The following is a 27,047-nucleotide window of genomic DNA, read 5'->3' as shown; positions in this document are numbered from 1 at the left end:
AATTCAAACATTCTTTTAAGATGAGAACATATGTTTATTTCTCCGCCTGTCATTTTTAATTCCATGTGATTCAGAAAAACACATTATTTTATATCCAAGTCCAAGTTTATAATGTGTCTTTTTCAACATCACTATTTTGGTGTCTATGGCAATAGTAGACACCAAAATGAACTATTAATGGAATTTACGTTGAAAACACATGGCTGTCATATTTCCTTCTTTCTCTCTTTGTTTTTTTGTTTTTGTTTTTGCTTTGCTTTCTTGGATGTGACAATGGGTTTAGCATAAAATTTTAAGATCTTGCTTTCAAAGTCAGAAATAGTCAGTCTGCCATATACTTTCTTTTAAGGATAAAACACACTACACAGGCTGATTAAATAGGTTTGTTTTTGTTTTGTTTTGTTTGCATTAAAACATTGTTTCCTGTGTGTTTTAACTACACAAGTACTGATTTTGCATTTTTATGATTTCATCTCTATTGGGTAACAAAGCCAGTTCCTGTGATATTTGACTTATGATAGTGATAGCAAACAAAGTATATCCCGGGTAACTTTGATTTTATTTTAATAAGGTCAGCAATAATCAGGGGAGTGGAACAAGTAGGAAATTGTTCCCAAAGGGATATTAAAAGTGGAGATAATCTAATCCTCTAAGGTATGGTATGTTGACCTGGTAATTTCAGATATGATTTTATCATTCAGAGTTGGGTGTCTCCTGAGACTTGCTTCAGAACAATCCAAGATGATTTTCATTGTCAGCAGTGAACACTAATAAAATTGTTTTTCCTGCAGGCTAGCGTGTTAGGAAATTAAATTTATCTAATTATACGAATTGCACTGTCGCTTTTTCACATTGTAATTAAAATACATCTTGTCAGGTCCTACCTCTTCCCAGAAACTATTTGTTGACTATCTCTGTATTGTATTTTCTCAGAGAACGGTGCAGAAAAATGCAAAATATGTTTGCCTGGCAAATAAAAACTGTCCAGTAGACAAGAGACGTCGAAACCGATGTCAGTACTGTCGATTTCAGAAGTGTCTCAGTGTCGGAATGGTTAAAGAAGGTAAGAGTATAGTGCTTTTTATCCAGTTTGCTTATATGTATTCTCATGTATCATGAGAAAAGATAAAAATTTATGTTGGAATATATTTTTGTAGTTCCTTTGTCCCTCCAACATTTTATTTTATGCTTTGTGTTTGCATTTAAAAAGTAACTGAGAACTACCGATAATAATTTTTCACCAAAATCAATAAAAAGCTTGTGTACATGAGTATGTGTTCCGCTTAAGAAATAGAATACATATGTGTTCTAATTAGTGTTAATTCATTACCAAATATAAGCATGAAATGGTTTTTATGCTGGTTGTTTCAGCTATCTTTACATCATTGTGTGAATATTACTTGAAACTTATTGCCACTGTTAAATGGTTAGCCTCATTAACAATTGTTCAACTGTGATGTGTTTTGACTCCTTTTTGTGATTTATGACTATTTATGGATATCTTTGAAGACTTCTTCCTTTCTCTCTCTTGGCATCAGTTGTCCGAACAGATAGTCTAAAAGGGAGGAGAGGTCGGCTGCCTTCCAAACCAAAGAGCCCGTTACAGCAGGAACCTTCTCAGCCCTCTCCACCTTCTCCTCCGATCTGTATGATGAATGCCCTTGTCCGAGCTTTAACAGACTCAACACCCAGAGATCTTGATTATTCCAGAGTAAGTTTTGTGATGTCCTGCTTTCAAACCAATGATCAGGAGCTCTCTCTGTGAATGATACTAGTAATGACTGTTGATTGAATGATTTTGTACCTGGCACTGTGCTAGACAGTTGTCATACCTTTTCTGTATTTCTCTTTCCGTCTAGCAATTCAGTGCATCCGTTGCACCAAATACTTTTTGCTTTATTGCATCTCTAAATGCCTTAATAAGTGACCCTGACAGTGTTGCACCTGTCATACCCATTGTTACAGGATTCCTGCTGGTTGTGCCAATGAAAATCTGCACAGGTGAATTACAGTTGTAGGTATCTTTCACAGTCTAGACGAAGTGACTACTGTTTTTTTCGTATTGCCATCAAACTATCTGGGCGAGCCTTAAGTTACCCTTAAGCATTTTGCCCAATTGCATTGGCATTTATTGACTTGCTGCTTATTCAGGGGGATTAGACCATTGATGGAGAGGAGCAAGCACTGGCCTTGACGTCAGGAGGTGCAGGAGGCCTGGGATGGATGCTGCCTCTGGGGCCTCCTGACTGTGTCACCTGGCTTCTGCCCTTGGCTTCCTCGTGCCTACGGTGGAGATAATTACAATATTTAACTTCAGAGGGGGTTGCAAACATCAGTCACACAAGCATGATGATTGTGAAAATGTTCTGAAAGCCATAAAGGATTCCCAGTATTGTTATTTAAGTCAACCAAAACATCAACATTTTATTTTATATGAGATGTTTTTGAATCTCATCAGTTTGAGCTCTGCAAGTTTCCAAGAATTGGGATAACAGAAGAGCTATGATTTTCTGAGCAAATGTATAAACGTTGTTGTTGTTCGGCAGTGTCAAGTCGATTCCGACTCATAGTGACCTGGTATGACGGAGTATAACCGCCTCGTAGGGTTTTCTTGGCTGTAATCTTTATGAAAACAGATCGCCAGGTCATTCTCCCTCAGACCTGGCTGGATGGGTTCGTACTGTCAACCTTTCAGATAGCAGCTGAGTGCTTAACCGTTGTGCCACCAGGGCTCCTTGTATAACATTATCGTAAAGTAATTTTTAAAAGGACTTAGAAAAGCAAACTTCTATTAGAACAGGGTCTTGGTCGAAGAGGGCAGGAAAGGGAAGATCACAATTATTGAGCAATTTCTACCTGCTAGGCAAGATACTAGGCACTCTTGTATATATTGTCTCATTTAATCTTTTCAACAACCGTGAACTATAGAAATAGTTCTCACCCCAAGAACAGAAAACATAGAAACACAGTTTGCACACAAATGAGAGGGTTGCCTGTCCAGGAGTGCCAGGTTGGTTAATCTGGCTTGGCAGCTACTACCAGATTGACTCTCCCCAGGTTTAATCAGCATTTCAAACTTCAGGTTCAGTGGCTGGCAAAGAGTGTGTCTGTTGAGTGTGTCTCTGCTATGTGCCTTTCTTTTAGGTTACAATGTGGACAGCAATAAAGGGGTGATTGGTGTGCCCTCCATGCCCCTTTGCCTCATTCACACCTTCGTTACAGACTATGAGGCCTCCTTTCCCTACCTCATCACAACATTTCATATAAGTACAGTAAACCCTTAATATCAAAGGTTGAGAACTCTTGTTCTGATTACAAGTAGCATCGCTTAACTAAAGTCAAGTCTCAAATATTAGCATAAAAGAATAATGCAGTGGTTAAGGGCTTAGGCTTTGGTATCATGCAGGCTTAGGTTAAAATAAGTAATCCCAGCATCACCATTTACTAGCTGGGTGACCTTGAGCAAGTGACTATAAACCTCTTAATGCCTCAGTTTCCTCATCTCTGATTTGGGGGTAATAGGAATAGAAATTACTAATATATTTACTTCCTGAGGTTGTTTATGAAGATTAAATATGATACTTGTCAAATCTTTAGCACAGTGCCCTGTACATTACCTCTTGGATCAAACTTTGTTACCCCACTGTTTGTTGAGTGTGCTAATGAGTATGAGCACCACATGTCCAGTAACTGTGTGGCAGCACCATTGAGGTAAGTATTATGAGCTCTGTTTCACAGATGAGGAAATTAAAACAAGGCAAGGCTGAAGGACTGATTTCCCGGTGTCATACAGCTAATGCATCAGAGCTCAGATTAGAAGCCAAGTATATTGGACCCCAAAGTCTGTGCTAAATGCAAAGCTTCGCTGCCTCTCCAGTTTCATTGGGTGAGGGTGCTGGAAAAGCATTCAGGAATAAAGACTTCTTCCTTGAGGCACCCCTGGCTTCTCCTTATGCAGCCCTTCTGAATTAATGAAGCTTCCTTTGGCTGCCTAAGCTAAGGTTACAGCACAGACCTAACCTTGTTCCAGGACACTTGAAATGGCTATTAATAGCCAGTCCAGAGAATTTAGGCCCCCAAAGTGACTTTTTGGCCCCAAATTATCCAATTATTGGTCTACATGGCCTAATTAGTCATTCAGTGGCAAACCTTCCCCCAGCACTTTGAATTGTCCCAGCTGGGAACTGTCTCCACAGTGAAAAATCGATCCAGTGTGTTTGCTCGTCTCTGCACCGTTCAGTCCGTTAGACTAGAGTCATCATCCTCATCAACAAACATTTATCCAATTTAATTGTTAGCTTTGTCCAAAGCTGCAGATTGACCATGCCAGAGTCTGGGTCACACTGATACTACCTTTGGGGCCTACCTCAATTTTTCAAAGCATATTTGACTGCATTGTTTTGGAATCAGGTTGAGCCTCATAGCTTGGATTCTCCTGCTTCTAGAGAGCTTTACAAAAGTATCAAAAATTGGACCCAAATCAATTAAATTAAAAGACTTTTTGAAAAATACAGTGAGTTTTTATCAAAAACTTGGATGAAGACATAGAAGGCATACTAATCACATTTGCAGATGACAGAAAGCTGGGCGGGATTGCTAATATGATGGATGTCAGTATCAACATTCAAAATGATTTCGACAGGTTGGAACAGGATGGGCTGAAGCCATCATGATGAAAGTTAACAAGAATAAATGTGAAGCTCAGCATTTAGAATTTAGAAAAAATAGGAGAGCCTTCGCTTGTCAGTGGTATGTGTTAAAAAGATCTGGGGAGTTTATTCCATATATGCTTAATATGAACCAACAAAGTTATGTGTGTAGTGGAAGGAAGGGGTGGTTAATAACCCTAGCCTGCAGTATGGAGACCAGAACCAAGTTGGTGATGGTCCCACAGACTCTGACTGAGTTCAGTTCCAAGCTGAGATTTAAGAGGGTCATAGTGTTTCTAGAAACTTGTAAAGGATGGTTAGAGGAAATGGAAAGATGTAGACAGAAGGAGAGAAGACTCAGGGGGACTAGGTTACTCCTGGGATTTCTGAAGGGCTTCCCTGGGGAAAAGAGCACTGTGGTTCCCAAGGACAGATCTAGGGGAAGACAGAGGGAGGCCCCTTCCAGCTCACTCTGTGGATGAGCTGTCTTGGCCACAACAGCAGCTGTGGGACCACGAGTTCACCAACACAAGAAGTAATAAAAGAGAACACACAACAGGATTCCTTACAAGGAGGGAGTTTATATTGGATGATGTTAAGTCCCTTCTGACTCTTTAAGATTTTATGGTTCTGGGGTTTGCCTTACTATCCCTAAGTGCTAATGATTATAAGAATATGGGTTGTTAAGTAACTTGTTATTTAACAAGATTGAACTTACTTTTTTCTCTTTCAAAGCATTAGTACATAAATGAATGAATTTCTTGAGCTCCTACTTTGAGCCAGGAACCATCACTTATATTCTTACATAATTTCATTGAAGTCCCAGCTTTGTAGGGAATTATTTATGGTTTTAGCAATTTTTTTAGAAGAATGTCATTTATTAAAATCCAATTTACAAAATACCTTCTCCTTTTTCTATTTGGACATTCATAAAACTAATCCAAACCTTATATTTTCAGAGGCGTAAATTAAGGTTTAAAAAGGTTCAGTGGCTTGCCTAAGGTCAGTGGCAGAGCGAGGACTAGACCCAAATCTCACCCATGGTGATATGTTTCTATTTCACTATACTGCCACTTCTACTTAATGGCAATTTACTATAGTTAAAAAAAAAGAATTTGTTCGATATTTAAAAATTACAACAATAGTAATATATACTATATGTTGATTTTTTTTAAATGCAAATGATTTAGAAGTGAATAAAGTAAAAAAAAAAAAAAAAGATGTCTCCTTTTCATTTACCAGTCAGTAGCTATCAAATCCTTCTTGACTCATGGTGACCCCATGCATGTCAGAGTAGAACTGTGCTCCATAGGGTTTTCAATGGCTGATTTTTTGGAAGGAGGTTGCCATGTCTTTCTTCTGAGGTGCCTGTTGGTGGACTTGAACCTCCAACCTTTTGGTTAGCAGCTGAGCACTTTAACTGTTTGTGCTACCGAGGGACTCCCCTCTTCATTGACACCTGCCTAATCCCAATCTTCCGAAACCCTGGTGGCATAGTGGTTAAGTGCTACAGCTGTTTAACCAAAAAGTCGGCAGTTCATATCCACCAGGCGCTCCTTGGAAACTCTATGGGGCAGTTCTACTCTGTCCTGTAGGGTCGCTATGAATCGGAATCGACTTGATGGCAGTGGGTTAATCCCATTCTTCAGGAGCCCTGGTGGCATATTGGTTAAGCGCTCAACTACTAATCGGAAGATAGGCAGTTCAAACCCACTGGCTGCTGTGCAGGAGAAAGATGTGGCAGCCTGCTTTTGTAAAGGTTTACAGCCTTGGAAACCCTATGAGACCAATCTACTCTGTCCTATAGGGCCACTGAGTCACTATGGGTTTTGTTTGGGTTTTTGGTAATCCCACTGGGAGTGTATCCATAATTTATTACATTTTAAATAGGAGTTTTTCCTGTTAAGTTTGAGTCAGTTGATTTCACTGATGCAGTTAGTTACAGGTGCTCGCTTCCCCCCATGAATCAGGCAAAAGAGAAATGAGACCATGTTTGCCAGACTTGCACGCTTGACTCTTCATGCATCAGCATCTGTGCCTTTAAGGTAGTAGGTGAGTGGTCCTCCCCCGCCTGCAGGAAAGGGGAGCAGGGGAGTTTGGTCCAACTCCAGGAGGGAATGAAGTTTTGGGAGCCAGAAAGACAGCTCCTGGCTCTGTGGAGTATTCCCAGCTCTGTGGAGTATTCCCGGCTCTGGGCCTTGGCTTCTCCTTTGGGCCAAACTCCCCTCTTTCAAAAGTGAGCTCAGATCATTGTGTATCACCGCAGTCAAAACATGTCATGTTTGATTTGTTTCTCCATGAAATGTTGCTGTTCTCTGTCCCACAGTTGCTTTTAATTTAGCAATGCAAGTATATATAGATGCTAGTTTGGCTTCAGAGCCTGTGTAATTACTAGTGAGAAAATATACTTAATGTTCTCATTAGTTGGTCATATCAAATATTTTTCAGCACACTAGGATGTTTTGTTGGTAATTGGTGCTGCTTTTTTTTTTTTTTTAGTGTAGTAACACACTCCAAATACAAGAGATACTGCTCAGATAAAACCAGGCACCAACAAATGGCATCTGAATGTGTTAGCAAGATAGCCTAAGAAACAATGTGGCTAACACATGTTAGGCCTGCAGAGTAAAGAAGCCCAAGGACTCTGTAGAAGAGTGGTTTCGTGAAGCTACTTAGAAGACTCTCATGTCACTAGTTCTCTAGATTTCAGGCTAGTTCCTGCCATTTTGTGTGCCTCAGTTTCCTCGTCTGAATGGTGAGCAGGTTAGACTAAGGGTGCTCCCATGATCCCTTCCAGCCTTCTCATTCCCTGACCCTCTGCCTGCTGTAGTTCCACAGTGAGTGCAGATCAACAGTTCCCACAGCATGTTGCCCAGACTGCCTCTATCAGAAAGAGCCAGGGTGTTTGTTTAAAAATGCAGACTCCTGGGCCACACCCAGAACTACTGACTCAGGATTTGTGAAGAGGGAGGCAGACAGGAATCTGAGTTTTAACAAATGCCTCAGGTGATTTTTCTTTCTTGGATGCTAAGGTTGGATCCCTGGTGGCACAGTGGTTAAGAGCTATGGCTGCTAACTAAAAGGTTGGTGGTTCGAATACACCAGCCACTCCTTGGAAACCCTCTGGGGCAGTTCTACTCTGTCCTGTAGGGCCACTATGAGTCAGAATCAACTCGACAGTAATGGGTTTGGTTTAAGGTCTGAGAACCACCGACATAATTCAATAAGAACAATCCAATTTTACCTTGACTTTCCCAGCTTTTCTGGGGGTTGATGGATGAGCAACTAGAGGTATAAATTTTCTAGAGAGTTGTGAGATAATAAATGATGTTTTAAGCCACTGAAAAATTTTCCCGAAAGTAATTAATTAATGTAACAAATGTTTATTGAATGGCTGCTGGGTAACAGACACTGTTCTAGAGCGGGGGTCCCATGGTTGAACAAGATAATACAAAGCCCTTGCCTTTGTGGAGCTTACATTCCAGTGTGGGGGAGAGAAAGCAAACAAATACATGTAACTGCAGCAAATGCAGTTTTGTTTTGTTTTTAGGAGAGAGAAGTTAGATTGGAAAAGAAAAAAATGGGGGGTGGGGAGAAATATATTCATTGCCAATTTTTAAAGTGTCGCTCATTAAAGTGTAAGAATCTAAGAATACGTGTATGTAGTTTGGCTCGTAGGATTATCACATGTATAATTTTTAGAGATGTAAAGACCAAAAGAAAAGTAAGGTTCTAAGAGGAGAAAACATGCTCTTCAGGTATTTACATATGTAGCCTGGACTACCAGTGAGGTGGGGTGAGTAAGAGGTTCCACTCTGCCATGAAAGCATTCACATTGCTGATTGTTCAGGGCCCATGTTCACCACTGTTTCACTCAGTAACCATTCATATAACTTATTTTAGGCCCAAGCTGTCGCTGAAGTCTGACTTGTGTGGCTCTGTTATTGCTATATGAAATGAGCAGACTAGTTTTATTTTGAATAACATCCGTTGCTGTTTGCAGCTCTAGATTCTCATGTAGGCACTTGGGAGAAACCTCCCTTAGGCATTGGCTGTCTGTAAAGGGAATGCTTTGTCTCTGACTAGTGTTAAAGCCAGATTTTTGATGGATCATTTATCCATATAGGCTGGAAAAAAATTAGCATAAACAGGAAAAAGGTTCATTTTGAAAGTCTTTCTGTATTTGGCCTATTTTCAATTGAAATGGTCAGTAAACAAATATTTCTAGATTTCCTCTGAGGAACCACAAGCTTGCCTAGTCCAGAGGCAGAGCCATGTAGGGGAGCACAGAAGTGCTGATGTTCCAGCTCTTCCAACTTCAAGTTCACTGTTCCTTGGATGCAGTTTTATAAACTGCTAGGCCAGGAAGAGAAAGAATCAAAATGTTTGGTTCTCTTTTTCTGCTTACCCTGTAGTCACTTCCAAGTTACTGGTGGCTCAGGCTGAATCCAGTTTGGCTCCAGAATTCTGGAACATGAACCCAAATCACTGCAGGTGAAGCCCAGAGGGTCTGGCTGGAGTCTGGCGCTCTGGTCCTGCTGGCCTTCTTCCTTGCTGGACTCCATCAGCGAAAATGCCCCGGGGTACGCAGGGTCTACGTTTCTCTGTGTGCAGGATGCATGAAATATGCGCCTAGCAGGGGCAGAGCCCTGCTGGGGGTCTCTGGGTGAAAGCAACACTCTATTGGATCTGAGCAAATATTGGAAGCAGAGAGATTGTTGAGTTGCCAGCCATGGTCATTCCAGGGAAGTTGGTGCAGGAAGGGTGCTATTAGGCCCCAATCCCGGGGACAGGTTTACATCCCTTTGTCTTCTTCTCTCTATTTAGTACACTACTTAAAAAATTAATAATAATGTTAATCTGTGTCAAATTCTAGGCAACAGTTTCTTATTTGGTGTGATTAACAATATAGGATCAACAAATGCAAGAGCTAGAAGGAGCCTGAGGGATCACCTAATCCAGTCTCTTCCTATTCAGAGGCAGAAACAGACCCAGAGAGGTTAAGGGACTTGCCTAGGGTTGCACAGCAAGTCAGCGCACAAGGACTCTGTGACCTGCGTACTTTACTCCATATTATCACTTACTTGGGAGTTTCACGTGCAATGCTGTCAGCTTCTAAAAGGCAATTCTGCCCTGAATTCCATTCTGCCCTTGGAGAGTGTATGGCATTAGATTCATAAGGGAGGTTGTTGTTGTGTCCCATTGAGTCAATTCTGGTTTATAGCAACTCTATAGGACAGAGTAGAACTGTCCCATAGGATTTCCTAGGCTGTAATCTTCTTTTTTTAACATAAAAGAGAAGAAAGTGAAAAAAAAAAAATTACTTTTTTTTTAAACTCTCGTCCCCTCGATAGCATGTTTGCTGAGAGGAGGTACAGGCAGGTTTCTGTGACACCAGAATCATGCCAACATCCTCGCATATCCTTGGGAATGAAGACTATTTCCTTCTCGCAGACTTTGTTCCCAGGGTTCGCTATATCGTAGAAGAGCCAGGGCTTTACACAATCTCTGGCACTAGGTGGTATTGTTGAGAACAGAGAAGCCAGGCCTCCAAACTGGACCTGATGTGATAGGTTCCCAGAAAGTCAGGACTGACTAGTTCGACCCCTTCCCCAGTTTATCAGTATGAAACCTGAGGGACAGGGATGGTTCCAGGTCCAGTAACTGTCATCAGTATCACCATCCTCGTCATTTGTTAAGCATTTTCTATGTGTCAGGGCCTTCACATACATGATCACGTTTAATCATCGCAACAAAATCTTGAGGAGGGTATTATTATCCCTATTTTACAGAGGAGAAAACTCAATGAAGTAACTTACCCCAGATAACTAAAGTAAGTGGCAGAACTGTGTTATAGTGCAAATCAGGGGCCAGGCCAAAGCTAGGATTAAAGGAGCTGGGCTTCCTGTCCAGTGTTATAGCGCCTCCTGGGACAGCAGAAAAAGAAAAAGACCCAATTTAAGGACAGGTGCCTCATTTTCTCCCTCCTCAGTAGCTCTACAATAAAGAAGTACCTGTCTGCTAACAACTTTCTTCTCTAGGCAGGTTAGGGCATTGCAGCAAACCTAGGTACTCCCTGACAGTTCTTTCATTGAACGATACTTAACAACGATTTATTGAAGGTTAGTTATGTGCCAGTCACCATGGTGTTGGCAGAAACATGGGACCAAAGAATAAATATCAATAGACTGCCAACTAGGGGAAAGCAAAATGTTTTTTAAAGACTTCAAACACTGTACCATGGGCTACCAGTTAGTAGCATCAGACATATTAACAGCCAGAATGTGTAGGATTTGAAATCAGAGGGCCCATGCTTAGCTCTTCCATTTATTGCTTATGTAACTTGGCAAAGTCTCTTACCTTCTCTGAGCCTCAGTTTCCTTATGTGCAAAATAAGGATTAAAATCCCTGCTGCATGCAGATCGACTGAGAGAAGGGATGCAAACGCACACTCAGTTGTGTTCCTATGACGGAACTGATGTGCGTATTTACATGAGAATTTCTGCATATCTTTTAAGTCTCTGTGTTGTTGGTCCTATCTTGATTATAGTCTTTCTATATTAATCATCGTGCCTGAAGGAGGAAATTTTTTCCTTCAGTGATTCAGAGCAAAACCCTAGCTCTACCAGAATCTTCAAAAACTGGGTAGAGACTTTGTGTCCTGCCTGTACCTTTCTTCTCTTGGAACCCTCTAGATCAATGCTGTCCAACAGAACTTTCTTCAGAGATGGAAATCTTCAACACCTGTGCTGTCCAAGTGGTAGTCATTAGCCACTGTGGCTATTGAGCGTGAAATATGGCTAGTATGATTGACAAACTGAATTTTTGATTTGATTTGATTTTAACTAATTTAAATAGCCACAAATCCTAAGTCTGATGGCATACACCTGCCTGAATTCCCCCACCCCAATTTGTTTTATCTCACAGAAATCCATCCACAGTATGCGAAAACCATTCTCTCTTCCCACTGGTTAAGCCTCTGATTCTCAAACTTTAGAGTGTATGGGATTCACTGGTGGTCTCAATAAAACCATTTTCTGGGCCTACCCAGAGTTTCTGGGGTGGGACCCATTTTCATGTCTAGCAAGTAGAGTTTCTGGGGTGGGACCCATTTTCATGTCTAGCAAGTTCCCAGGTATTGCTAATGCTGCTGGTCCAGGGACATACTTTTAAGAATCACCCAGTTCATTTAGAATCCCCTTTTGAGAAAGCCATGTCATAGTGGAAGCAGTAGATCCTGGAGGCCCACATGACCACAAATCCCTGGGGCAGTGATTCTCAACATTAGCTTCCCTTTGAAATCAACTGGGAGCTTTTAAAATTCCCAGTGCCCAGGCCCCACCCCACACCAATTGAATTAGAATCTCTAAGGGTAAGACACAGACACAAGCAATTTTTAAATCTCCCCAGATGATTGCAGTATACAGTCAGGGTTGAAAACCACTGCACAAATGGGACTTAAGCAAATGTCCTTGCAAGTGGGCACAATAAAATTTGCTCTAGTTTATCACAGGGCCTGTTGTGAGAATTGGATGAGATTGTGGATGTGAAAGAGTTTTATGAACTGTGGAACCTAAAAGTAAGGATTTGGGCATTGACGGTTTTGGAAGGGCCAATTTGCAAATGGTGCTGTTATCCCATTGGATGGGGATAATAACGCTGCTGTGCTGTTATCCCATTGGATGGGGATAATAACGCTGCTGTGCTGTTATCCCATTGGATGGGGATAATAACGCTGCTGTGCTGTGATTTGCATCCTAGTACTGTTCCACTGACCAGGCCGCTGCAGGCACAGATGCTGAGCATGTACAACAATTCTACAACCTTCTGACAGCCTCCATTGACGTATCCAGAAGCTGGGCAGAAAAGATTCCAGGATTTACTGATCTCCCCAAAGAAGATCAGACGTTACTTATAGAATCAGCCTTTTTGGAGCTGTTTGTTCTTAGACTTTCCATCAGGTAATTACTACTATTTTATCTTCCTCCAGTCCACCTGTATGTTTTTGAAGAAGGTGTGAAACCTGCTGCATTTGTAACGGAGTCATAGGTAATGAGTTTGATCAAGAATCAGATATGAAATATGATCAGGCACTAAAAAACTGAGTAGTGGGTAATGGGAAGGGTGCTGGACGGGTAGACAGGACCCCGGGTTTTAGTCCCCGTCCTAATGTGGACTTGCCATATGATGCTGAGCAGGTCATTTACCTTACCTGAAATTCGTTTCCTTCTTTGTAAAATGAGAAGGGTGGACTTGGTGGTCTCTGAAGTCCCTTGTAGCACCAACATTTTCTGATTCTAGGAAGATTCTCATGGTACATAAGGTATTTCCTGGGAACAAGTGTTTGCTTTGGAAGATTGCATTTACCTCATAGGTTTCTATTTAATAAGTCGCTGTTCTAGTATACCAGATGGAATGCTAAAGAGTTCCCACAGCTTCCCAAATTCTGCGTTTACTCTGAGAGAATTGCTTCTTGATCAGATCTGGTTCAATCTACCATACTCAGTGATACCAAAAGCAAAGAGGAAGTGATTTCTCAAAACTAGAGCCTGGTATATAAGCTCTTCTCATAAATTCCACATGTGCCATTTTTGTTCCATCTTCCCTGCTTCCTTTCAGTTTTATATTTTTAGGAGCATGGACCAACATTTCACCAAAAATTATAGGAAAAATAATTATCTTGCATCCACCCACTCACTTTTCTTTCCTTCTGCCACCTCCTCCCTCATCTTGTACTGTGTTACCAGAAATGCGCATTTAAAGTGCAGACCCCCATGCCTCATCCCAGCTATTCTAGTTTGGTAGACCTTGGAAGAAGACCAAAAATCTGCTTCTTTCACTCCTACTCCAGCAATTCTGACACTGGTGGTCTGAGGTCCACGTTTTACACTCTGAGATTGGTCTTTCACTCCTACTCCAGCGATTCTGATGCCGATGGTCCGGGGTCCATGTTTTACACTCTGAGGTTGAATCACGGTGCCACGGGTGGCACCTCTGTGGACGGAGGATCTGTGGGAGAGGAGGGGATGGAGTTACAGCCAGAGTGCCAGAAATCAACATAATTCACAGCCAATCTGGTAGACACCTCAGTGAAGCCAGCAGTGTGACTATCAGACATGAAGGAAAGAGGAAGTAGATGATAAGCTCCATGCAAGCAGGCACCATGTGTGTCCTTTTGGCTGAGTTTTCTCCAGGGCCTGGCTGCACAAATAGAACATACTTGGTGCTCAGTAAATACTTGCCGAGTGAATCGATGAATAAAGCTATTCATCCCAGAAGCATAGTTAAAGAGATACTGACTTGTAAGTCCAACCAGGGTAAAGAGATAAATGTATGGCAGAAGATTTGAAAATTAAAGGAAAGCTGAAATTAGAATAAGGACCATATGGAATTCACAATCAGTTACGGCTAACTAATTCTGTTAGGTGTTGAGTTCCTCCTGTGTACTAGGCACTGTGTGTAGGCTTCCAAATCCTTTATTTTATTTAACTCTCACAACAATCTTGTTGTTAGCTACCATTGAGTCAGCCCCCAACTCATGGAGATCCCATGCACAGTGAAAACAAATACTGCCTGATCCTGCACCATTCCCATGATCGGCTGCAGATCAGACTGTTGTGATCCGTAGGGTTTTCATTGGCTGCTTTTCAGAAGTAGATTGCCAGGCCTTTCTTCCTAGTCCATCTTAGTCTGGAAGCTCTACAGATACCTGTTCAGCATCATAGCAGCATGTAAGTTTCTACTTACAGACAGGTGGTGGCTGTGTCTCAGGTACCTTGGCCAGGAATCAAACCCAGGTCTCCTGCATGGAAGGCAAGAATTCAACTGAACTGCAATCTCAGGAGGTAGCAATTAGAATTTCTGTTTTATAGATAAGGAAAAGGAAACCAGAGAGATTAGAGAAGTACGCAGGGCCACACAGCTAAAAGGTAATGTCCAACTGGAAGTTAACACTATTAGGAGGGACATTGTATAATGATAAAACCATTAGACTCTACATCCAGGGCACCTTTCACGAAAGAAGAATGGGATGATTCTGGACATAATACAAATTCTCAGGAAAGATTTAGAAACAGCCATCCACAGCCCCACTGTTAAAAGCAGAGATGGTCATACAAAATAAGGATTCTTTTTTATTTTAGGCCACGTCTTAGTTTACGATTGACCTCTGGCCCTTGCAGGGATTTGGTGCTTTAGAATCTGTACAGTGGCACTGTAGTGTTACCCACCAGGCGCTCCTTGGCAACCTTATGGGGCAGTTCTACTCTGTCCTATAGGGTGGCTATGAGTCAGAATTGACTTGACGGCAGTGGGTTTGGTTGGCTTTGGTTTTAACCTCCAGCCTTATAGGTTTTTGACATTTAAGAGAATGAGGGACCTGTCCTGGTGAAGGAGCATAGAAGGGGCAATCTCGTGGACACTGCAGGAGAGGCAGTGCACTGGGCTGCCCCACCATAGTCCTTCTGAGTCCCTCCTTCTTCATGCCTTGTCCTACAGCAAGCCAGCTACTGACTGTACTACTAGAGAGCAGGCCCTACACCCCCAGCTTCCCCTGGGCTGACTCTCTTCACGGAAGTTAGCACGGATGAATGGTGGTGGTTGTTTATTCCCAGGAGCAGCCTTGTCCATCGCAGGTGTCTGGGCGTGTTTCCCAGCGCCACGCTGGGTTCCAAGTGCTGCCCTGTGACTGTTCTACTGCCTGTGCCTTATGATGTTATCCTGTTGGATAGACTCATCTAATGTGTCTCTAACCCCGCCCCCCACGACTTTGTCTTGCAGGTCGAACACTGCTGAAGATAAGTTTGTGTTCTGCAATGGACTTGTCCTGCATCGACTTCAGTGCCTTCGTGGATTTGGGGAGTGGCTCGACTCCATTAAAGACTTTTCTTTAAATTTGCAGAGCCTGAACCTTGATATCCAAGCCTTAGCATGCCTGTCAGCACTGAGCATGGTCACGGGTAAGCACCACACTGCTGTCACCTGAAACAGTCGGGCCCTCTTTTCTCTCTTTTCCTGTGTTAAGGTAGATTGGCTTAGACCATCACACACACCAGAAAATTAGGAAAATGACCGGCACTTTTCTGAATTCTGCTATGTTTAACCCAATTCAAACAAAGAAGTACACATGTGCAAGTTGCTGCCATGAGATTCTACAAAAGAGGATTCCTAGTCTCCTGAGGTACCATTGTGAACAAAGCAAACATCTGGAAATCAGAATTTCCGTATGAGCTATGTTCACAGTTGGACTGTCTGCTTCAGTACTTACTTTTACAGAGGGTTTCAAAGAAAGATTACCTTAAGCAGCCTATTCTGGTGATACAGAGGTGAAGAGCACCCCCTCCGCCTCCTCAGCCCTTGGCCAGTGACCCAAAGAAATGTCAAAGAACCACACGCATGGAAAATACAACTTGATTTTAGTAAGCTTGATTAGCAGACAACTAAGGAAAATGGATATATTTGTAAGAAGTGAAAATAGTTCAACTCAACAGGTCTTTAAAAGAACCAGAAGCATAAAGCATAGTCAACAAGCATAAAATATTTTATTTTTTAAAATGAAATGTTTTCTTTCCTCCTAGATGTCTCTCTTTCCCAAGACTGGCAGGGGGTGGGGGTGGGGAACGACAAGGGAAATAGGCATTTTGGGTAAGAGAGGGAATACCATCCTCCTGTGACTATCATGGAGTCCCTGGGTGGTAGAGACCGCTAACATGCTCAGCTGCTAACCTAAAGGCTGGATGTTCAAGTCTATGTGAAAGTGCCTCAGAAGAAAGGCCTGGCAATCTACCAAAAAATCAGCCATTGAAAACTCTGCGGAGCACAGCTCTACTCTGACACATGTAGGGTCAGGGTCAACTCCATGACAACTGATTTTATGGTTGATATTTTTTTCTATTGGCCCCAGGCCCCAGCTCCCTTTGCCCCTCACACCTTCACAGTTTCCTGCAGAGATCCACCCTTTTAGGTCTGACTAGGGAGCATGTGCAGCCCTGGTGGTGCAGGGGTTAAGGGTTTGGCTGCTAACCAAAAGGTCAGCAGTTCAGATCTACCAGTTGCTTCTTGGAAACTGTATGAGGCAGTTCTCCTCTGTCCTGTAGGATCAATATGAGTCAGAATCAACTCGACGACAGTGGGTTTTTGTTTTTTTTTTTTCGGGGGTGGGGTGGACAATGAGGCAGTGTTAGGGTAGAGGCCCAGAAGAGTCTAGCCAGACCTGGGGCTCACCCCCATCCTTTTCATCAGACCCAGACTCAGGTTAGGCTATTGGACTGAGAGTAAGGTTCAGATATGATACACTCTTGGTCGTAGGAAACATATTTTTCAGACAGGTGGTGAATTTCACAACCAACCAACTGTATCCTATGGCACAGACAGGCCCTTCTTTCTGATGCATCAAAAATGTGCATTGGTTTGCCCAAGTGTTGTTTATATACACCTTCTTGGGACATCTCCTATTACCCAAGTGATGCGTCCCCCCTGTACCTCAAGAGCTAGGCTGTTCATGATTTGATGGTTTACACAGAAGCAAAGAAATGTCAATGGCATACGCTGCAGTTAGGAATCAGACACTAGCTTGTTCCCTCAGTATTCCAAGTGGAACCAGATTTCTTCCTGTCTCCCCGGTCCTAGATGAGGAACTTGCTTCTTTTGATGGGAGCTTCCAGGGACTTCTAGAATGTTCAGCTCTTCCGAGGACAATTTAACACTCAAAACTAGAAAATATGAAGTCTGGCTAATTAAAAAAAAAAAAAAACTAGAGCCAGTTCTGGCTTTCTGTAAGTAAAATTAACACATAGCCACATCTCTATGGAAATAGATGTTGAGTCCAGTTAATGAACAAATGTTCACATTCTAGGCACTGTGCTGCATGCCAGCAGGTTTTCAGAGATGATAACACACACCTCTGAAGGAGACAGGGCATGCAGAATAATACATGTGATAAGAGGGTGTCAAGTGCCGTGCTGGAGATGTGGGAGTGTGTACAAAGTGCCGAGAGAAGGCAGGCAGGGGGTGGTCTTCTCTAAAGAGATAACATGAGTTGGTTCTTGATAAATGCATAGGATGTCTCCAGGCTGAAATGAAAGCAGTGAGAAATTCCAGACATAAATAAAAATTTGATAAAGCCTTTGAAAATATGACAGTTTGTCATGTGTTTCAGGAAGGAAATGACTAGAAAACAGAGTGACAGAAGATGAGACTGGTAGGCACTTACCCTGAGAGCAATGGCATCCACAGAAGGTTTTGACCAGAGGAGTGTCAAGGCCAGGCTTGTATTTTAGAAAGATCTACCCTGATAGGTGGTTTTGAGCACACATTAGTGCAGGAAAGAGACCAGCCCAGGTGGAAGAGCTGTGGTTTAAGAGGAGGATCTCTGAGGCCTACATCTTTCTCTGTTTTACTCTTTAAGTGGAAATTAATAGACAGCCATGAGGCCAGGATGTATAAGGCCAGGGGGTCCCAGCCTGGAGAGATTACAGTTCAATGCAAGACACGAGTGGGAATTAGGGGAAAGGGGAGTGCCAATCCTGTCTGCCTCCACTTTGCTCTGTGTCCTCGAACAAGCCCCTTCACCCCACCCTTGGGCCTCAGTGCCCCCATCTCAGCATGTGTGTATTGTGGATTGGTTGGTTGGTTTTCGGGTAAGGGGCTGCTCAGCCCACTGCCCATTTCTGTGGAGACTTGCTGGGGAAGTTTGGCATGGCAGAAGTAGCATGGGCTTTGGAATCTGGCACCCCCAGGTTTTAATCTGGAGTCCTAAATTTAATAATTATGTGCTATTGAATAACGTGTTTCATTTCTCGGAACTTCAGTTTCCCCATCTGTAAAATGGGGATAATAATGTCTATTCTGTGGATTGGCTGTGAGAACTACAGGAAGTTAGGTTTGTGAAGTAGCCAAACTGTATTCAGAGAAGTCCCTCAATCTGCCTAAATTTCGCCCTCAGACTCAAGACTCCCTCAAATCATGCACATGCCTCCCCCTTTCCTTTGCGTAAGCCCTGGGATGGCCTGAAATCAGACACAGAAGCATGAGAAAACAGGGTGGTGCTTTAGAAGGCAGTGTTTGGTGAATATCTCCTCGGATGCTTGAAAGAGAGGCTTGAAGGAGGACAATGATATTAAAGTAGTTAAGCTGCTACTTACTGAGCGCTTACAAAGTGCTTTACAGTGTCATCTTCAGGCCTTCCCTGACGGGGCAGCCCCAGTTCCTGCCATCATTCCTGCCAGCCTGTGCAAGCAGGTTGTTATAGGTGCTGTGGTTTTAATCCATAGGACACATAGGCCCCTCTGTGCGTTGGAATCAGCTCTAGGGCAACAGGTTTGGTTTGTTTGTTTGTTTGTTTTTTCTTTCATTTCTGGAGCTCACAGCATTCTGTTTGTGATTTGCTGGTTGAGAGGGGGCTTGCCATGTTTGAAAGCATCAGGACATGGCAGAAAAGGCGAAGCCTAGGAAACGGCAGTGTGCGTTGCTGTGGATATTAATTTTCATTTGAATATGGGCTCCCATGGAATCTTGACTTCTGAATAAGCTCCACTGATGACAGTGTGTGATTGTGGAATATCAGCTGGGCTATTGGCATCGGAAAATCCATCCCCAAATTGCCTGCTCCTCAACCACGGAGAACTCATGAAAGGGAAATGGGGTCTTAGAAGTTTAACCAGTCTTGGTTCCAGGAAAATTGTTAAGAACTGGGACAGAACTGGTGGTTTTCACAAGCATGGCTTTTTTTTTTTTTTTCCTAATTCTTTTTCCTTCTTCCTCCTCCTCTCTCTGTGCCCCTCTTGAAAAACTAGGTGGGGGAGGTGAGGCAGGAAATGGGTTTTTTCAGATCACTCTCCTTCCCTACCATGAATAGGGAGTTCCCCACAGCTGTGGTTTTCAAATGTTTTTAGGTCCCCGTTTCATCTACCCTAACCATTCCCTTTTGCCAGCGCCACAGCCCTAGCATGGGGGTAATAGAAATGAGGTGATATCGGTTGTAGGTAATTATGTTTAATAAGTAAGAAGCCCCTCCCAAACAAAAATTCAGTATGGAATAATAATTTTATAAATATCCATTCCTTAAATCAATATTGAGGGCCCACCATGTACCAGGCACTGGGCTAGTCTCTAGGGCTGCAAAGATGAGCCATGTGTGAATTCTGCCATCAGGAAGTGCATGGTCTACCAGGAAGTCATGTATAAATGACTCTGATGTAACATGTATAATGGGTGAGGTACAGTGGTTAGTGCTCAGGCCCTTAAAAGGGACAAGTTCAGTGTAGGGGAAGTCCAGAGTATTGCTCATTTTTTGGAGTAAAGCTTGAGGTAGTATTAGTCATGGTTTCGTTTTGATGCTAGAAGAATGGTCCCCCATGGCATTTTTTTCCCTACTCAGATCTTTGGTCAGGTAAGAAAATGACTCCTTTCTCTTCTGCCTGTAGTCTTTCTCCTGGTCTTATTGGAACATGGGCTCTAAGACTGAGGGAGAGGAAGGAGGTCAGAACTAGGGGCAAAAAGCAGTGCATCTCTGTGTAACAATGGCATGGCGGGACAAGGTAGGTGGCTGATCCTGCCATGCCCTCCACCACCTGTCTTTCCAGAGTTCGCCTGCTTATTCTAAATGGTTACCTAGTTATCCTGCTTTTGTATCAAATATAGCCATCGGCTACATTGCAAGGAAAACTAAGTGTAAAACTTGGCAGGACAATATACTTCAAAAAATAAATAAAGGTATGGGATTTGAAACTTGGAGATATGAGTTCAAGTCCTTTCCCTGTCACTTCCTAGCTGTGTGATCTTGGGCAAGTCCCTTACCCTCTCTGAACCTCAGTTTTCTCATTTCTCATGGGCATAATGATACCTACTTGGAGGTTTATTACAAAGATTGAAATGTGCAAATGTGTAGTTTGTCGAGAATAAAATGTCAGACAAGCATTCATTCTTATTATCCTTAAATGTTATTTGTCTTACACACTTCCAGGAAGAGCTAACTGTTCTCCTCTCTAAAAATGTTCACACATCCCTACTGTTGTGTATACATGTTGTATTAATTTATTTCTTTGTGTCTTTTGCTCTCAGCTAGACTGTGGGTTTCTTCAGGGCAGTGGGAGTTTTATTCATCTTGATAATTACTTCAGCATTTAATAGTATCTGGTACATGGCAAATGCGGATTGAATGAATGAGTTAATTGTGAATATCAAAAAGTCTCCCAAATTAGAAAAATCTGAATTAATTATTTTTAAACTACCACTTTGTTACTAGAAAATAGCCTGAATTCCTGAGAACTGCCTCATTTAAATTCAGATTAATTCAGTAAATATTTATTGAGCATCTGCTATGTGCCAGGCCCATAATCCTTTACCCTCGGGGAGTTTGTGGCCTTGTTGGAGAGAAAGACAGACACATACTCTAATAAATCACTCCAAGACAGGCAGACTGAGAAGCACTATTACAGCGTCGACACAGGCTGCTCACCAACTTGTGGTTTCCTGACCAGCATGAGCTCTGTGTCTCCAGAACTGTCTGTAGAGAAAGGATATCTAACGTGAAAAGAAGGAGTGAGGTGACTTCCTGGAGAAGGCAGTGGAGCTCAGATCAGGAAGTCCAGCTTGCCTGTGTTTGAACTGTACACACATCTCCCTCCAGGAACCCTCTTTTCCTTTCCCTCCGGCTAAAACTGTATTGTTGACCCTGAGTTGGCCTGTGCCCTAAAGCCTGCTCAAGAAAAGAAGGAGTTGCTTGTCCTTGATGAGGCTACTGTTGGCTCCTGTCATTCCTTTCCTCACTCTGTGCCCCTGCCATGAGGAAGAGAACTTGACATTTCTTGAGTGAACCCAAGAAACAGAACTAGGAGCTACAGGAAGGCAAATTATAGTTCAGTATACGAAAAACCTTCTGATAGGCAGAACTGTTCAGAATTGTAACAGGCTGGCTTGGGGGATGAGTTGCGTCCTTGGGAAATGAGGTTTACAAACAGATGAAAACTTGATGGACTGGGTTCAAGCATCTTATGGAGACTAGGATTGACTAGAGCAGAGCTTCTGAAGTTTTAACGTACATGTGAATCACTGGGGATCTTGTTAAATTGCATATTGATTCAGTAGGTCTGGGGTGGGGCCTGAGAGTCTGCATTTCTAACAAGCTTCCAGGTGAAGTTGATTCTGCTGGTCCAGGGACCACACTTGAGTATCAAGGGACAAGCTGTTGGTAATTGGGATTCTATGAAATTAATAATATCTACTATTTTAAAATATTCAGTGCCAGGCATTGTGCCAAATGCTTCACATGTGTTATTTTATTTCGGTTTGATAAATAAATTTGGAAGTACCTGGGATGGGTTACAGCAGAGACAGGAAACAGGGAGACCAGTTAAAGCTATTAAAACAGTCTAGGTAACGGATATTGAAGACCTGGTCCAGAGGCAGTGGGTATTGAAAGGAGGAGAGAGATGAAAGGAACACTGCAGAAATAATAACCAGAGTTCTTGCAGTTGATTAAATATGATAGGCTAAGGGAAGGAATAGAGATGATGATGAGAATCATAGCCCATGTGACAGGGAGGGTTGTGTTGTCGTTAACAGGGGATCCCAAGAGGAGTGGCTGATTGAAAGGGAGGGTAATGAGTTGAGTTTTGGACATAAATGATACTTCCTAGTATTTATTAAGTGCTCACTATATGGAACCCTGGTGGCGCAGCGGTTAAGCATTCGGCTGCTAACCAAAAGGTCAGCAGCTCAAATCTACCAGCTGCTCCTTAGAAACCCTATGGGGCAGTTCTACTCTGTCCTGCAGGATCGCTTTTTTTTTTTTTTTTTGCTTATTATATATACGAGACTATTTTAAACACTTCACATGGATTAATTCATTTAATTCTCACAACGACTCATGAGACAGGTACCATTATTAGCCCTGGAAACAGACCCTAAGTCACACAGCTAACAGGTGGTAGAACTAGGATTTATATCCAGGCAATCTGGTTTCAAAGCTTCTAATGTAGTAGGTTCAAATTGTCTTCATGACATTCAGGCTACGTTGGGGAGTATGTTATACTACAGAGACGAGATGATTGATCAGTTTGGAAGTACCTGGAATGGATTACAGCAGAGATGTGTCCTGCATGCTTATGGATGGTGAGGTCAGGAGATCAAGAGAAACTTTTGGTTTATAGTTGTACATTTTATAGACATCAGTATCGAAGTAATGTTTGATTTCTCAAGAGAGGGAGAAGAGAGGACTTGGAAGGTAGACGTTGGGGAATGTTTAGATTATGGACCTAAAAGGACTAGAAACGAGAAAAAGTAGTCTTCAGGGCAGTAGAAGAAACAGGATCCCTGTGTAGGAGTCAGTGTGATGGGTACTGTCCACAAGAATTTTAAGAAGGAAGTGGTTTATCCGTGATATCAAACGCTACTAGAAGGTGAGTATGATGAGTCCTGCGAAGACCCCGCTGGATGAGACGATTAGGCGGAAATAGATGATTGCGACCTTTGAGAGAGCAGCTCTTCAGTATAAAAACCAGACTATGTCCAAAGACGTCAGATTTGAAAGTGTGGAGGCTGGAAGGACAGAAAATTCTTTCTAGAAACTTGGCTTTGAAGGGAAGAAGGAAAAGGGAAAATATTAACAGGGATGAGGGTCAAAGAGAAGTTTTTTAATGTAATTTTTAGGCTGAGGGAGACGTGAGCACTGAATGGACAGGAGGAAGCAGCTAGAAGAGAATGACAACTTGAAGGAGCAACACAGAGTTTCAAACAAAGGCAAGAAGAATAGAGAGCCCATGTGGGAAGAGCTTTTTCTGGAAGCAAGAGGAGAGAAGAGAGACAGATTTTGAAATGGCAAAGAGAGAGGTTGAGTCAATGCATGCATGCCTGGTCTAGTTCACTGCGCTCGTTTTATTGATGAGAAAACTGAGGCCCAGGGAGGGGAATTGGGTTGTCTGAGGTCTCACAATGAGTTGATGGTAGAGCTGAAACTATAACTCAAGTGCCTTAATTCTCCAGTCCAAGTCTCCTAGGACTGCATCAAAACAGGATTACAAGGAATTCAGACACTTAGCAGGATTTTGAAATGTTTAATTTTCATGCAAAGTGCATGAAAACATAGGTTTTTCTGAACCGCGGCGACCACATATGTATCAGAGTAGAACTGTGCTCCACGGGGTTTTCAATGGCTAATTTTTCAGTAGTAGATTGCCAGGCTTTTCTTCAGAAGTGTCTCTGGGTGGACTCAAACCTCCAACCTTTCAGTTAGCAGCTGAGCACATTATCCATTTGTACCACCTAGGGACCCCTTTGAAAAAGCAGGATTAAAATGTCATACTTCACTGACTTCTTAGAGGTTTTGTGGCTCATTTTTAGATTTTGTAAAGTTCTTTGCTGTTGTTAGTTTCTTAATGACTCCCAACCTGTATATTTATTCTGAGCAATCTACACATTTTTCATAGGTCCTTGATCCTTCATTTATGTATCCATTTACTCACTTCACAAATATTCATTGAGTGCCTCCTCTGTGCTTGGTTTGGTGCCAGAGAGACAATGGAGGGCAAATACAGCCCATGACCCCCTGTCACTGACATTCCATCAAGTAAGCAGGCAATAGTCACAAAGATATATGATTGCAAACCATATTATGTCGTGCAAAGGGAAAGAAGAGAGTACCATAGAACACGATCTAGACTGGGGGTAGAAAGGGAAGCTTCCTTGAAGAAATATTTGATCTAAGATCTAAAAGATGAGTAGATCTTAACTAGTAAAGAGGGAAAACCTGAGCACAGACCTAAATAGCTCGGTTTCACTCAATCTCTCCTCTTTCCCGCCCTCTCCTTCTTTTCTCTTTCTTCCTCTCTTTCTCTCTAGCTCTCGTCTTCTCTCCCTCTCTTTCTCAGCAGAGATGTCTATGACATGGATAGCTAAAATACATGTGAATCCAACAGTGTCCTTAGATATTGACACCACACACAGGTTAGGGGTGTGCTCTGTTGTGTGTCTGTCTGGTTTCCTGCTCTAACCCCAGTGGCATAACACTGCTTGGCACAGAATAAGTACTTTATAAATATATGTTGAAAGAGTTCACTGATTAATTAATTAATTAGTTGGTAATTAAGTACATATAAAGTAGGAGGGAGTTACAGGGAGGCTGAGTTCATCTCAGGATGAGAAGGAACTTTCTAACAATTGGAGGCATTTGAGGCAGGAAAGCAGCCTGGTATAATGGAAATATATCTGGACTGGAGTGAAAGAAATTAGCCACTTGCTAATTTTAACCTCGGGCTAGACACTGAACTCTCTGAGCATTCGCCTTCCTGTCTATTAATTAAAAGTAATCTTTGCCCTGCCTAATACATAGGATCGTTATAAGGGTGAGATAAAATTATCTCAGTAAAAGCGTAGTATAAAACGCTATTAGATGTATTTTTATTATCAGTGTGAAGTAGTGAACTCCCAGATGGGCTGGTGGTGGACACTTGCTTTGTATATCTTATCGTGGAGATTCTTGTCTTAGGCAGAAGTTTGAACTAAATAACTCAAGTCCCTTCCAATTCATTTATGCTATGAGTATGACTTTACCATTTCTATAAGTTGTATTTTAAAGTTTTGAATGCATAATGCCTGTGTTAAAATACTGAAGCACTGGATGAAAATTATGTAGCCCAAAACACAACAAATACCGAGAAGCTTGTCTTGTGTAATGGTTTAAGAACAAAGATCTTAAACTAACAGCTTCTCTGTAGAATTCTCTAGGAAGGAGGGAAACCCAAATGTCTCATTTGCCCCAGAATTTATGAACTCTTTCTCAATAGCAGCTCTGCAGCCATTTTCACCAAGCTGTGAAAAGAAAGGGACATCCCTTAAACTAAAATGTCAATGACAGGGGTTTTAAGGAATTTCAAATTACTAGGAAGGTCCTAGACACTTAGCGACTCCCCTAGTGAATTGAAAATCTTGCAGGCTGCTGGCAGTGGTTTGCATGGAGACTGAATTTTATCTCAGCCCTTTAAAAAAGTAAAGAAGCCACAAATCCAGTAGCTGTTCAAAACAACAAAGAAGGTTTGAGGTGCCTTTGGCTTCTAACAGGAGTGTCTCTGAATTCCTAGAGGAATTCCAGGCCTAGGGTTGATCCAGCTGGCAGGAGGTATCGATCTCCACTTGAATTCACTGAATAAATAATGGTTGCCATAGTTATTGAACAGTCACAACTGGTTGGAGAGCAGGGAGAACTCCGAGGCACCTTCTGTGAGTCTGGCCATGAGAAAGTCTGGTTACAAGGTTCTGTAATCAACCACCTCCCGAAATGCAGCCAACACATTGCTCAGTTTCTTTACCCTGATAATGAATATGGAATCTTGACTAGTATGTCAGCCATGAGGCACTGAAGGGAAGGGCAAGCTTAAATCAATTGATGGGTATTTTATTCTGGGAAAAGCAGCTCTCCCTAGGTTATGCATCTAATTTGATATATCTCAGTATTAATAGAATTTAGTGTTAACAAGATGATTGTTTGATCATGTTATAACTATACTGTACCTTTTATCATAAAAAAAAACACTAGAGGGCTTCACAAAGGACCAAATCTTAGCTTGTTCTATTTTAACATTGTTTATTGTACAAACAGCATGCACTGGAATTTTTAAAAGAAAGGAACAAAAGCTATCCAACAACCCCCGAATATTTTCATTTGTCTGTTTCCTTTCATCCTTATGCAGAAGTAATTTTTGTATAGATGTAATCACAGCTTAGATACAGTTTAATAGTCTATTCTATTTAATATCAGAAAGATTTTTCCGTGTTGCTTCGTAGCCTCCGTATTTGTCCTTTCTGATGTCTGCAGGATCTTTTATTATATAGATGTATCATTACTCAGTTAACATCACCCCTATTCTTCAATCTTTAATTTGTTTCCAGGTTTTTTTGTTTTGTTTTGTTTTGGGTTTTGTCTTCTGTAATAGATAATGCTGCACCAAATATCTTCATGCATACAGTTTTATTCTTCTGTTGGATTTTTCCTTTGGTAAATTCCCAAGAGTGGGATTACTTGGTCAGAGGCTATGAACATTTTATAGCTCTTGAAATGTACTGCCAAATTTTCAGTTTGCTTTTTTGTTTTTGGAAAGAGAAAAAAAAAAAAAAACTTCAGGCAGAACACCACAGCAGGCAGGATTCCCCTTGAAGTTCACTTTTGGTGCTTCGTCTAAGACTGAAACCTGGGGACAATGTATTTAGTAAAGATAAGCCACTGAGGATGGGCTGTGCCCGGGATGATTAGCTAACAGCTTCCTGGAGAAAGCAAAACCGTGCACTGCAAAGCTTGGGAATTAGGGGATTTTATTGCCTTTCGTTTGGCTCTACAGTTGCCAGCCACTGACCATGTGTTAGACATTGTCTTTGGGGCTGACTGTATCATGTGTATAGCACTCTACA

At 42.0% G+C, this 27,047-nt stretch overlaps 1 protein-coding gene across 5 annotated transcripts in view; it reads left to right on the top strand.

Moving 5' to 3' along the window:
- Nucleotides 1–27,047, top strand: part of NR4A3 (nuclear receptor subfamily 4 group A member 3) — a 44,516-nt gene that overhangs the window by 11,622 nt on the left and 5,847 nt on the right. For all 5 annotated transcript variants that reach the window (XM_064291667.1, XM_064291669.1, XM_064291668.1 and 2 more), the window contains 4 exons: nt 934–1,063; nt 1,539–1,711; nt 12,411–12,610; nt 15,429–15,607. In XM_064291667.1, the coding sequence (XP_064147737.1) occupies nt 934–1,063; nt 1,539–1,711; nt 12,411–12,610; nt 15,429–15,607 (682 nt within the window). The remainder of the gene's footprint in view (nt 1–933; nt 1,064–1,538; nt 1,712–12,410; nt 12,611–15,428; nt 15,608–27,047) is intronic.

Source organism: Loxodonta africana, chromosome 9, assembly GCF_030014295.1.
Source record: "Loxodonta africana isolate mLoxAfr1 chromosome 9, mLoxAfr1.hap2, whole genome shotgun sequence".
NCBI classification, from domain to species: Eukaryota; Metazoa; Chordata; class Mammalia; order Proboscidea; family Elephantidae; genus Loxodonta; species Loxodonta africana.
This window is presented reverse-complemented; position numbering and strand designations above follow the sequence as displayed.